Genomic DNA, 12,529 nt, shown 5'->3' on the forward strand with positions numbered 1-12,529 from the left:
ACATATTAGAGGAGTCATGCATGTTAAATTTCAAACCAATTGACCCTCTTATGGATCAAAATATCAAACTCGTCCCTGGATAGGGGGAGACATTGAAAGATCCTGGTAGATATAGAAGACTGGTCGGTATATTTGGACTATCTTACTATTACACGCTCAGATATTTCATTTGGAGTAAGTGTGGTTAGTCAGTTTCTCCAAGCTCCATGTAATGATCATTGGTAGGTAGGGATTCGCATCCTCAGATACATCAAAAAAGCTCTAGTACAAGGATTGTTATATGAAGACAAAGGTCACACAGACATTGTTGGATATTCTGATGCGGATTGGGCAGGTTCTCCATCTGATAGACGCTCTACTTCTGGGTATTGCATCATGATTGGAGGAAATTTAATTTCCTGAAAAAGTAAGAAGCAAGATGTTGTTGCCAGATCTAGTGCAGAAGCTGAATATCGAGCTATAGCCTTTACTACATGCGAGCTTATTTGGCTGGAACAACTTTTCCAAGAGTTAAAATGTGTTGAATTCAATCAAATGAAGCTTATATGTGACCATCTGATTGCGCTACATATTGCCTCAAATTTAGATTTTCATGAAAGAACAAAACATATAGAGGTGGATTGTCATTTTATTAGGCAGAAGATTGAGTCCGGATGCATTAACACTAGCTTCGTCGGTTCAAATGACCAATTGGCAGCTATTCTTACTAAATCACTAAGAGGAGCTCGGATTGAATACATTTATGGCAGGCTCGGAGAATATTACATGTATGCTCCAGCTTGGGTGGGAGTGTCAAGATATTGTACCAAAACAATCTCACCCCTTATTGGGTATTTTCTTGGCCACGGGGAGTACGGACAAGCTTGAAGAATTTTGTTACTCATATTTCATGAGAGGATTAAGCATATTAACATAGATTGTCATTTTGTCAGGGAGAAAATCAAATAACAGCTGATTAAACCTCAATATGTGCACACTACTCATTCCAAACTGCGGATTTGATCACCATAGGCTGTGGAACTACTAGATGTCTACCAATCTCCAGCTTGTGGGAGAGTATGCTAATCCATTTTTGCTTTGCGGTCTTTTGTTTTTTTGTTTTTTACTTTCAAGGGCATTTTCAGCCATTTCTTTTAACTTAAAGAGCTAAAAGGAAAAAAAAAATTATATCACCCCAAAATAATTCATGTGTAAATGACCCCTTGGAGGTGGGTTATGTTAGGTTGAGCTAAAATCAGTCAACATGAAAATATACTTTGCTCAATCCTTAAAATTTTGGGCAAATTGAATGGGTCACCAACCAATTTGAAAATGTTTAGCCATTTTAAAGTATCTACTTCCAATACTGGATTCAAATAAACTTAATATCTCTGTGATGCATCCACCACTAACCTTAGAAATCATTTTTGCTTGTCTTGGCGGAGAATTTTAATTTGCTTTTGCAAAAGTTGTGATTATTACTTAACTCGACCCATTACATGCCCCAAATAACAGGATAATTCAACTATGACACGAGCCAGTAATCTTTTGGATCCACTAATTTTAGCTTAGAATTTGTAATGATTGTGGCATAGATGAGAAAAATTTTTAACGGACGATAAGATGTCATTTCTAATAAGAGATTGGATGACATATTTAAGCCTTTTTCCTTTAATAATTTTGAATTTGCTTTGAAATGTGAGAATTTGAAGAGTTGGATGTTTCTATATTATAATTATGATCTTGTAATGTGACATAAATCTTTGGCCCATTGTATTTTCTTACTGTTGTAAGACGGGTTACACGCGGCACAAACAACACGTGTACCCAGAGGCTATATTTAAAGGGAGATACTGTTGCTATTTAAAGTCTCTAAACAACCACCTTATTGGCCATAACAAGTTCCTTGAAATTTATGCAACTATGGAGAAAGCGTTCTCCCCTTTTCTCTTACTTCCTTGTTGCTTCACTATGTTATGGCTAGTTCAGCCATGACCAAAACCAACATTACTACTGATCAATTGGCTCTTTTTACGCTGAAATCCCAAATTGTTTCAGACCCCTTTCATTTCTTGGATGAAAGTTGGTCTTTCGCTACGTCCGTTTGCATTGGGTTGGAGTCACTTGTGGCTCTCACCACCAGAGTGAAGTCCTTGAATCTGAATTTCAATTCCATAGAGGTCCAGATACCAAAAGTGATTGGAAACCTTAGAGAATTAAAGTTGAGGGATAACAACCTCATAGGCTCTATTCCTCTGTCTCTCTCGAATGCCTCAAGGTTGGAGACTTTAGATATATCTTATAATTCACTTCAAGGAAACATTCCAGAAGAGATCGGCAATCTTCACAACATGAAAGTTATATCCATACAAGATAATCAACTTATGGGTTCTATACCTTTCATAATTTTCAATATTTCTAGAATCGAAGTCACTGCATTTAGTGGCAATAGCTTATCAGGAAAAACAAGCTTTGCGGTCATATGGCTACAAGTTTGTCGAATTGTTCACAACTTCAAATTTTGGCTTTACCAGATAATGAGTTTGGTGGACCAATGCATAGTGAATTTGGAAGATTGATTAACTTACAGATATTAGAACTCGGAATGAACCGTTTCACTGGTGCGTTCAATATAATGAATACTAGCACTATTGTATCTTATGACTTCAGAATTTTATTTTTTTGCACATTAATTTCAGGGATAATTCCCCAAGAAATGGAAAATCTTGTTAATTTGGTAGAGTTAGCTATGGAGAAAACAGATTCCGGCTCTGTCCCGATCTCCATATTCAATATCTCATTGTTGCAAATTTTGTCTGTGTGGGAGAACAATCTTAGTGGATTCTTACCACGGGAGATAAGAAGTCTCACTGAATTGGAGGAACTTCGTCTTGCGTTTAATAGTTTTGGTGGTTCACTCCCAATGGAGATCTTCAACATATCAGGGCTGAGAGTAATTGATCTTACAAACAACAATCTATCTGGAAGCCTCCCACCAAACATGGGTTCTATCTTACCCAACATTGAAGAGCTTTATATGGGCAACTTAACCAATCTTGTTGGGACTATTCCTCATTCCATCTCCAATTGTTCAAAACTTACTATTCTAGAGCTTTCGAGCAACAAACTCAGAGGCTTGATTCCCAACTCACTTGGATATTTGACTCATATACAGTATCTAAATTTAGGGGGAAACAATTTAACCAGGGACTCATCATTGAGCTTCCTAACCTCCTTAACCAATTGCAGAAAATTAACAACTCTAGGTCTATATTTGAATGCTCTAAACGGCATGCTTCCTGCCTCCGCGGGGAACCTTTCCACATCTTTGAGAACATTTGTTGCCTACAGTTGCAAGATCAAAGGGAGAATTCCAAATGATTTGGGGAACTTAAGCAGCTTATTAGACCTTGATCTTTCAGCAAACAGCTTGGCTGGACCGATTCCCACAACAATTGGAAACTTGAGAAACCTTCAGCGCTTCAACTTGAGTAACAACAAACTTAAAGGATTTATTGGTTACATGTAAATTGCAGCATTTGGGTGATATTTACTTAGGTCGAAATCAACTTTCAGCATCTCTTCCCAACTGTTTAGGGAAAATTACTATCCTTGGGGAGATACATCTGGGTTCCAATAAATTGAGTTCCAATATACCACCAAGATTAGGGAACCTTCATGATCTAGTGGTTCTTGACTTATCGTAAAACAACATGGCAGGTTCTTTACCTCTAGAAATTGGAAATCTAAAGGCTGCGATACTGATAGATCTGTCAATGAATAAATTTTCAAATAGAATTCCAAGAGAAATTGGAGGATTGCAGAATCTGGCACACCTTTCTTTGAGACACAATAAGTTGCAAGGAGCTATACCTGACTCAATGAGCAACATGGTAGGTTTGGAATTCCTAGATCTTTCTCATAACAATATATCTGGAATCATTCCTAAGTCTTTGGAGAAACTTCAAAACCTGAAGTATTTCAATGTTTCTTGGAATAAATTGTATGGTGAAATACCCTCGGGAGGTCCTTTAAAGAACCTCTCGAGTCAGTTTTTCATCTACAATGAAGCATTGTGTGGTTCTTCAAGATTTGGTGTCCCTCCATGCCCCACTTCATCAAAGCATAGATCTAAAAGGAAAAAAGTGCTTGTTATGTTTCTTTTGCTGGGAATTGCACTAGTATTTGTTCCTAGCATCTTTGTGTTTTTATGGATAAGGTATAGAAGAGGTAAAAGAGCTCCTCAACAACCTGATTCATTGGCTTTCATAACAAGAGAAAGAATTTCATACTATGAACTGCTCCAAGCAACTGATGCGTTTAGCGATAGTAATTGGATTGGTTCCAGAAGTTTTGGCTCTGTTTACAAAGGCGTTCTCAGAAGTGGAACTGCTATTGCAGTTAAAGTGTTCAATCTGTAACTAGATGCGGCATTCAAGAGCTTTGATACAGAATGTGAAGTTCTGCACAGCCTTCGCCATAGGATAATATCGTAAGAGTCATAACTAGTTGTTCCAACCATGATTTTAAGGCTTTAGTGCTCGAGTATATGCCAAATGGAAGTATTGAGAAGTATTTGTATTCGCACAACTACTTCCTCGACATCAAGCAGAGACTAAGCATAATGATAGATGTGGCATATGATTTGGAATATCTGCACCATGTGATATACCAAACGGTATCTACAAGAGCACGAAATAGTCCACAAACTCACAAAAACAGTCCACACATACAAGACACCAAGAGGAAACAACAAACACAAACTTGAAAGATAAAGAAGATAGATAACCTGACACAAAGAGAATACGAAATGTAGCAACTAAAGAGTGTATCAAACTCTAAAACCTCTACAAATCATATTAACAAGCACCAAGTTCTTACGTAAACACAAGAGGGACTCGCTTCACTCAAGCACTCACGTTACTAGCCGTTTCACAACACAAGTGGAACCTTTCACTTGTGATGTTCAAAGTTGGTGGTCTACTCTCTTCTTGAGAGGAAAATGGTGTTTCAATGTTACAATCTTCATTCCAAAAATAAGCTAACTAAGCAAATAAGACGAAGGGGTTCTACTTATAGTCTATTACAAAAGAAATGGGAAACTACACCTTTACCCTAAATGAAGGGGCTGGGTTTGGAGTGTATAAATGGGGCTACCTTGTAGTGTTTTTATGACACTCAAGGCATGTCTTCACACTTTAATACATACACTACCTTGGACAAACTTAAGACATGCTCAAACACATCCATCTTCATGAATGTGCCTTGAAGACATTGTAGTTCCCGAGCTTGGCTCCTATGGAATGGTCTTGAGCTCTCGATACCCGTTTGCCACTCTTTTGCAAAGGTCTTCACACTCTTCCTTCTTCTTGGATATGGTTCGAGTATGGCTGCTTGTGCTTGTACCCTCTTTTCACTTGTATCACTTGTAATCTTTGTTCTCTTTACTCTTGTATCATCCTCTCCATCTTGAAAGGAATTTGTCCTCAAATTGACACCTTGCAAACCAAAAGAGAGGGACCCAAGCACACAATCCTCATGGTATGAGGGTTAGCATTAGTGTCACAAATTATTTAATCATGCCAATCCTTTGTTATGATCATGAAACACTTACAACAAGCATCACAAAGGACTTGGCTAAGATAGACATCAAGGGAAGAGGAGTGCAACCTGAGACCATCACATATATCAATAAACCAAGGTTGTTCACATTTGAAAAATATCCACAGGTCCTTTGTGTGTGTCATGAAAAGCTTAGCATGAATGGCACAAAGGATATGGTTTTGGCAAATACCAAGAGATAAGGAAACCACAATGGTCTTGATGGCCTTACTACACCCAAAAAGTAAGGCTAACTTTGGCTTAGGAACCATAAGATACATTTGTTTCATTACCTCCACAAAGAACCTCATCAAATATGGAGCCACTATTGATCCTAAGGTCCACCTTACCCACATATCATTATCATTCAAACAAGGAAACCTGCCACCAAACTTACTACCTCTACACAATACCCATTCAAAATTAACATGGTTAACAAGGAAACCACAATGGTCTTTTGCTATGTCCGTTTGCCATTGGGTTGGAGTCACTTGTGGCTCTCACCACCAGAGAGTGAAGTCCTTGATTCTTTCAAACAGGGCCCTTGAAGGCAGGATTCCCCGTGAATTTGGAAACCTCACGTTTCTCGTCTCTCTCGACTTGAGAAGAAACAATTTCCATGGAAATTTACCTAAAGAAATGGCACGCTTGCGCTGGCTTAAGTTTCTTGATTCAAGTGTCAACAACTTCAGCGGGGAGGTTCCGTCTTGGTTTGGATTTTTACACCAACTTCAAGTTCTAAATCTTAGGAATAATAGTTTCACTGGTTCCATCCCTTGTTCATTTTCTAATATATCCACACTTGATACTTTGAATCTGAATTTCAATTCCATAGAGGGCCAGCTACCAAAAGTGATTGGAAACCTTAGAGAATTAAAGTTGAGGGGTAACAATCTCATAGGCTCTATTCCTCTGTCGCTCTCGAATGCCTCAAGGTTGGAGACTTTAGATATATCTTACAATTCACTTCAAGGAAACATTCCAGAAGCGATCGGCAATCTTCACAACATGAACTTGTTGTCCATACAAACTAATCAACTTACCGGGCTCTATACCACTGTCAGTTTTCAACATTTCTAGAATTGAAAATATAAGATTTACAGGCAATAGCTTATCAGGAAGTCTTCCCAATGGTTTATGCAATGGTCTCCCAATACTCAAAGGGCTTTATCTGTCTTCTAACAAGCTTCGTGGTCATATGCCTACAACTTCAAATTTTGTCTTTATCGGACAATGAGTTTGATGGACCAATACATAGTGAAATAGGAAGATTGAGTAACCTGCAGATACTGTATCTGGGAACTAACCATTTCACTGGTACTTCCATCTTATGAATACTCTCTCAGAATTTTATTTTTTCCCACATTAATTTAAGGGATAATTTCACAAGAAATTGGAAATCTTAGTTTGGTAGAGTTAGCCATGGAGTATAATCAGATTACTGGCTCTGTCCCGATCTCCTTATTAAATATCTCGTCGCTGCAAATTTTGTCGCTGTCGATGAACAATCTTAGTGGATTCTTACCACGGGAGATTGGCAACTTAACCAAGATGCAACATCTATGGATTAGTGGAAATAAGCTTATAGGTACATATATATTCTAATGGTGTCTCGTGTTAATTTTTATAGATCCATTGGAACTATTAAAATTTTATGAATTTATGCATGTAATGAGTAATGAAATATAACAATTATAAATAAATATTCAAGCGCAAATTTGAACTCCTGTTGGTAGTTAGCTAACTTCTAATAAAGTATCAGTTTATATATTTGAGTCCATATAAAAATACAAACCTGCACAATCAGAAATTCATAGAAAATTAAATTATGAATTTTAATGGAGAAAAAAAATGTATAATAAGTACATCCTTCTTAGGACTTTGATCAATAACAATTTTTTGAGGTCTTTGTTAGGATCGATTTGCTTCTACACTCACTATAGATCTGTGGAGAGGCTGAGAAAAAAATAAGAGAGAGAGAGAAATGATTTCGTGGTAACACCCATAGGTAAACTCCATGGAGGACGGGCTATTTATATTAATGATTCGGAGTATGAACAATTATACAGACAAATGGAGAAATGAGAAAGTACAGTTCTACAATGCCTAAAATTAACACCCGTAGGTTGAACCGCGTGAACATTAATATATAATCAGTACATTACATATTAATTAGGCTCCACACTTAACATTCTTGTCACTTAACATTCTTGTCGACACCTTTTCATCAGGTCAAACTAAAGCATGAATTACATAGATAAGCATTGAGCTAACTAGTTCATCTCACGTGTATTCATTTTTTCTTCATGTGTTGACAGGTGAAATACCCAAAGAGATAAGCAATCTCGTTGAGTTGGAGCTACTTGATCTTGGGTATAATAGTTTTAGTGGTTGACTTGATATGGAGATCTTCAACATATCAGGGGTGAGAATGATGTATCTTTCATCCAACAATCTATCAGGAAGCCTCCCACCACCAAACATGTGTTCTATCTTACCCAACATTGAAGATCTTTATCTGTCCTTTACCAATCTTGTTGGGACTATTCCTCATTCCATCTCCAATTGTTCAAAACTTACTCATCTAGATATTTCTAAGAGCCAACTCACTAGCTTGATTCCAAATTCTCTTGGATATTTGACTATTTACAACTCCTAAACTTGGAGGGAAACAATTTAACCAGCGACTCATTGTTAAGCTTCTCGACTTCCTTAACCAATTGCAGAAATTTGACAAATCTTTCTCTATCTTTGAACACTCTAAATGGCATTCTTCCAGCCTCCACGGGGAACCTTTCCACATCTCTTATAAGATTTTACGCCAACAATTGCAAAATCAAAGGGCGAATTCCAAATGAAGTTGGGAACTTAAGCAGCTTATTAGACCTTGATCTTTCTGGAAATAACTTAGTACGATCGATTCCAACATCAATTGGCAGCTTGAAAAACATTTAGTGCTTCAACTTGAGTAACAACAAACTTACAGTATTAGTTGGTGATCATATATGTAAATTGCAGCATCTGGGTGATATTTACTTGGATCAAAATCAACTTTCAGGATCTCTTCCTAATTGTTTAGGGAATATTACTTCCCTTAGGGAGATACATCTCGGTTCCAACAAATTGAGTTCAAATATACCGCCAAGCTTAGGGAACCTTCAAGATCTAGTGGTTCTTAACTTATCGTCAAACAACATGGTAGGTTCTTTACCTCCAGAAATTGAAAATCTAAAGGCTGCGACACTGATAGATCTGTCAATGAATCAATTCTCAAATGGAATTCCTACAGAAATTGGAGGCTTGCAAAATCTGGCAAACCTTTCTTTGAGACACAACAAGTTACAAGGAGCTATACCTGACTCAATGAGCAACATGGTAGGTTTGGAATTCCTAGACCTTTCTCACAATAATATATCTGGAATCATTCCTAAGTCTTTGGAGAAACTTCAAAACTTGAAGTATTTCAATGTTTTTGTCAACAAATTGTATGTTGAAATACCCTCTGGGGTCCTTTCAAGAATCTCTCGAGTCAGTTTTTCATCCACAATGAAGCATTGTGTGGTTCTTCAAGATTTCGGGTCCCGCCATGCCCCACTTCACCAAAGCACAAATCAAATAGGGAAAAATTGCTTGTTCTTTTTCTTTTGCTCGCAATTGCAGTTGTATTTGTTACTATGGCCTTTGTGCTCCTATGGATAAGGTATAGAAGAGGTAAAAGTGCGCCTCAACAAGCTGAGTCATTGTCTACCGTAACACGAGAAAGAATTTCATACGATGAACTGCTCCAAGCAACGGATGACCTTAGTGAGAGTAATCTGATTGGTTTTGGAAGTTTTGGCTCTGTTTACAAAGGTGTTCTCAGAAGTGGAACTGCCATTGCAGTTAAAGTGTTCAACCTGCAACTGGATGCGGCATTCAAGATTTTTGATACCGAATGTGATGTTTTGTGCAGCCTTCGTCATAGGAATCTCGTTAAAGTCAATTACTAGTTGTTCCAATCTTGATTTCAAGGATTTAGTGCTCTAGTGTATGCCTAATGGAAGTCTTGAGAAGTATTTTTATTCGTACAACTACTTCCTCGACATCAAGCAGAGACTAGGCATAATGATAGATGTGGCATGTGCTTTGGTATATCTTCACCATGGGTGCTCGTTGCCTGTGATTCACTGTGACGTGAAGCCTAGTAATGTCTTGATGGATGAAGATATGGTTGCCCACCTCAGCGACTTTGGCATTTCAAAACTGCTTGGTGAAGATCAGGGTGATTTGTACACTAAAACCTTAGCAACATTCGGGTATATTCCTTTCTTTTTTTCCAACCTAGAAAGCATATTGCATCTTTAAATGAATTGTCTGACTGTAGAGTATGGACTGGAAGGACTAGTGTCAACAAAGTGTGACGTCTATAGTTATGGGGTCATGTTTCTGGAAACGTTTACTAGGAGAAAGCCTAATGAGTTTGAGGGAGATCTTAGCTTGAAGCAATGGGTGAGTTATTCACTTCCAAATGCCGTCATGGAGGTCGTAGATGCCAACTTGTTAACATCAACTGGTAATCGCTTAAATAAGGAGCGAGATGGTGTGGCATCAATCATGAAAGTTGCATTAGATTGTTGTAACAAATCTCCAACAAGAAGGACCAACATGAAAGATGTTGCAGGGATCCTACAGAAGATCAAGATTCAACTTCTAGCATGTTGAGCATGTTGTTGGAATCTGTTGTTCCAAATAATTTGTTTGCCGCAAATATTTGATTAGTTTTGGATTCCTGTAATATTGCCTCTTTCTCTTTTGTTTTAGCACTTTATTTGTGCATGATTCTGTTTTCAGAAATTCTAGCTGGTTGAATAAATCTCACTATTTCCTTTTAACAAAAACTTAATTGATCACCAAAATCTTGAAATAGAATGATTTATTTTTGTAAGTGTTAAAGGGATATTAACATGTTGGAGTGTCACATATCCCAATTTCTTCTTCCTCTCCCCTTATGTTTGTCCGTCAGTGTCCAAATTACCAATAAATTGTCTTCGGCACACAATTTACAGGGAGACTGCTCATCTGGACTTTACATCGTGCAGGCTTTTGATAGAACTTCACACAAGTGAGGTCCGGGGAGGGTAGAATGTACGCAGACCATAAACCCTACCTTGGGAGGTTGAGATGTTGTTCCCGATAGATCCCTCAGCTCAAGGTAATATAAAAGAAAGAAATTCAACGCCGGTCGGGGGAAAAAAAATTAGCGGAAAACAATTACTGAAATAAAAAGACCATTTTAAAGAGAACTTTAAAATGCACGGAACAAAACATATATAGAGCCTACAGTATTTGTACATTTCCATGAAAAGTGGAAGGCAGAGGGATGAAGCAGATAAATCAGGATACTGAAAACAAAATCTAGCAGAAGTGAACTGTCATTGGTTGTACGACTTGGTTATTGCTTTCTAATAAATTATTTTCCTATTCTGACATTTTGAGGTGAAGGTCCGTTGTTCTCGATCTTGTTACTTTTTGTAGTAGCTAATTCTTCTGGTATACACAGTTCTACGGACAATACACAGTTTTAGATCATTATTCCCATGAGCAGGATGCTAGCTTAGGCATCCCTTTGCACGTATGTCTCCATTAACTCTTTAGGAAGCATCTGCTCCCTGCTAAACGACCCAAGAAATTTGTAATGATTGTTGTAGGAGTTAGGCATCTTTAGACGAAAAAATTGTCTTTCAGGATTGATCATTCCATATTATCACTTTTCAACTGTTGTATTTCCTATCAAAATGGCTTATAGACTGTTTCCTAAGACGTAATCATGATTCCACGGATCTTGTTAGATGAAAGATTTTGAAAGATGACACTATTTCCATTCCAAAAGCTCCGCTATACCAGCAGCACAAACTCAAAATATCAGCTAAGTGAAAAGCAGATGAGCAACATAAAAAATGCTGAAATATGATAGCTCAAGAGACAAAAAACAACAAGATTAAGCAGAATATCTGACACTTAGAGACATCGGCCAATTTAAATATGGATTAGAAAATTATTTTTTAATATATATATTAGTGGAAAAAAATTGGTGAAATAAAAAGACCATTTTAAAGAGAACTTTAAAATGCACGAAACAAAAGATATATAGTATTTGTACATTTCCATGCCTCTTAATAGTGACAAACCTGAAAAGTGGAAGGCAGAGGGATGAAGCAAATAAATCAGGATACTTTAAACAAAATCTAGCCGAAGTGAACTGTCATTGGTCGTACGACTTAGTTATTGCTTTCTAATCGATTTTTCGGATCGATACCCCTCTCCGCACCCCCCCCCCCTCTTCCCCCCCCCCCCCCCCCCCCCGCCCCCCAAAAAAAAAAACCTTATTAACTATTTAATTAAAAAAAAGATTTGAAAAGTCGTTTAAAGAATCCCAAGATTATAAACAACTTTTAATAAATGATAATCAGGATTATTATATTATAGCAAAATAAGAAATTTTACCCTTAAGTTACTAAATTTTTGCTTCAAGCCCATAGACCTTATGCAAGTAAAGAAGATCACATCCTCTACATGGACATATCTGACATGAAAATGTATGGTTTTGAACTCGTGTTTGAGAAAAGAAGGATGCCTTGCACGCACGGACATACCTGATATGGAATATCATATTGTGATGGTGCAATTCCTCAATCAAGGAATCAATTCAAATCCTTGATTGAGAAAAAATCCCTTGGGTTTCCTTATAGAGCAAGAAGCCAAATCAGCTGAAGGCTGTAAAAGAGAAGATTGAAGACCGAAGACCCACGCAACTTCACGAGAAATTCTTAGTGTGTCAATCTTAGTCTCAATAAAGCTTTGTACTTCTTAGTTTGCAATAGTTACAAAAGAGAACAATCGAGTCAACTTAGTTATACCTATTGAGACTGTGTCACATGATCTGAATCCCAAAATAAGCTTCAGAACTTGT

At 37.4% G+C, this 12,529-nt stretch overlaps 4 protein-coding genes across 4 annotated transcripts; all 4 read left to right on the forward strand.

The window, feature by feature from the left end:
- Window positions 1–2,461: 2,461 nt before the first annotated feature.
- On the forward strand, window positions 2,462–3,508 carry LOC107853250 (LRR receptor-like serine/threonine-protein kinase RGI1). Its single transcript, XM_047411494.1, has 2 exons — window positions 2,462–2,600; window positions 2,679–3,508. Exons 1-2 carry the CDS (start codon window positions 2,462–2,464, stop codon window positions 3,506–3,508), a joined length of 969 nt encoding a protein of 322 aa, XP_047267450.1.
- A 184-nt stretch (window positions 3,509–3,692) lies between these two features.
- Window positions 3,693–4,400, forward strand: LOC107853251 (probable LRR receptor-like serine/threonine-protein kinase At3g47570). The gene has a single exon (XM_016698250.2). It carries the CDS (start codon window positions 3,693–3,695, stop codon window positions 4,398–4,400), a length of 708 nt encoding a protein of 235 aa, XP_016553736.2.
- A 1,642-nt stretch (window positions 4,401–6,042) lies between these two features.
- LOC107853252 (receptor-like protein 53) lies at window positions 6,043–6,817 on the forward strand. Its single transcript, XM_016698251.1, has 2 exons — window positions 6,043–6,574; window positions 6,684–6,817. The coding sequence occupies exons 1-2, from the start codon at window positions 6,043–6,045 to the stop codon at window positions 6,815–6,817; spliced, it is 666 nt and encodes a 221-aa protein (XP_016553737.1).
- A 185-nt stretch (window positions 6,818–7,002) lies between these two features.
- LOC107853254 (probable leucine-rich repeat receptor-like protein kinase At1g35710) lies at window positions 7,003–9,569 on the forward strand. Its single transcript, XM_016698252.2, has 5 exons — window positions 7,003–7,168; window positions 7,899–7,953; window positions 8,307–8,490; window positions 8,599–9,136; window positions 9,241–9,569. Exons 1-5 carry the CDS (start codon window positions 7,003–7,005, stop codon window positions 9,567–9,569), a joined length of 1,272 nt encoding a protein of 423 aa, XP_016553738.2.
- Window positions 9,570–12,529: the final 2,960 nt, after the last annotated feature.

The sequence above is a fragment of the Capsicum annuum genome, chromosome 4, assembly GCF_002878395.1.
Source record: "Capsicum annuum cultivar UCD-10X-F1 chromosome 4, UCD10Xv1.1, whole genome shotgun sequence".
In the NCBI taxonomy this organism is placed as follows: domain Eukaryota; kingdom Viridiplantae; phylum Streptophyta; class Magnoliopsida; order Solanales; family Solanaceae; genus Capsicum; species Capsicum annuum.

Excerpts from the sequence above, each read along its gene's own strand:
- LOC107853251 (XM_016698250.2), top strand. The coding sequence starts at position 3,693 with ATGGCAGGTTCTTTACCTCTAGAAATTGGAAATCTAAAGGCTGCGATA.
- LOC107853254 (XM_016698252.2), top strand. The coding sequence starts at position 7,003 with ATGGAGTATAATCAGATTACTGGCTCTGTCCCGATCTCCTTATTAAAT. Across the intron at positions 7,169-7,898 it reads TAGTGGAAATAAGCTTATAG|GTGAAATACCCAAAGAGATA; the intron begins GTACATATATAT and ends ATGTGTTGACAG. Across the intron at positions 7,954-8,306 it reads TTGGAGCTACTTGATCTTGG|AAATTTGACAAATCTTTCTC; the intron begins GTATAATAGTTT and ends AACCAATTGCAG.
- LOC107853250 (XM_047411494.1), top strand. The coding sequence starts at position 2,462 with ATGGCTACAAGTTTGTCGAATTGTTCACAACTTCAAATTTTGGCTTTA. Across the intron at positions 2,601-2,678 it reads CGGAATGAACCGTTTCACTG|GGATAATTCCCCAAGAAATG; the intron begins GTGCGTTCAATA and ends CATTAATTTCAG.
- LOC107853252 (XM_016698251.1), top strand. The coding sequence starts at position 6,043 with ATGTCCGTTTGCCATTGGGTTGGAGTCACTTGTGGCTCTCACCACCAG. Across the intron at positions 6,575-6,683 it reads AAACATTCCAGAAGCGATCG|GCAATAGCTTATCAGGAAGT; the intron begins GCAATCTTCACA and ends TAAGATTTACAG.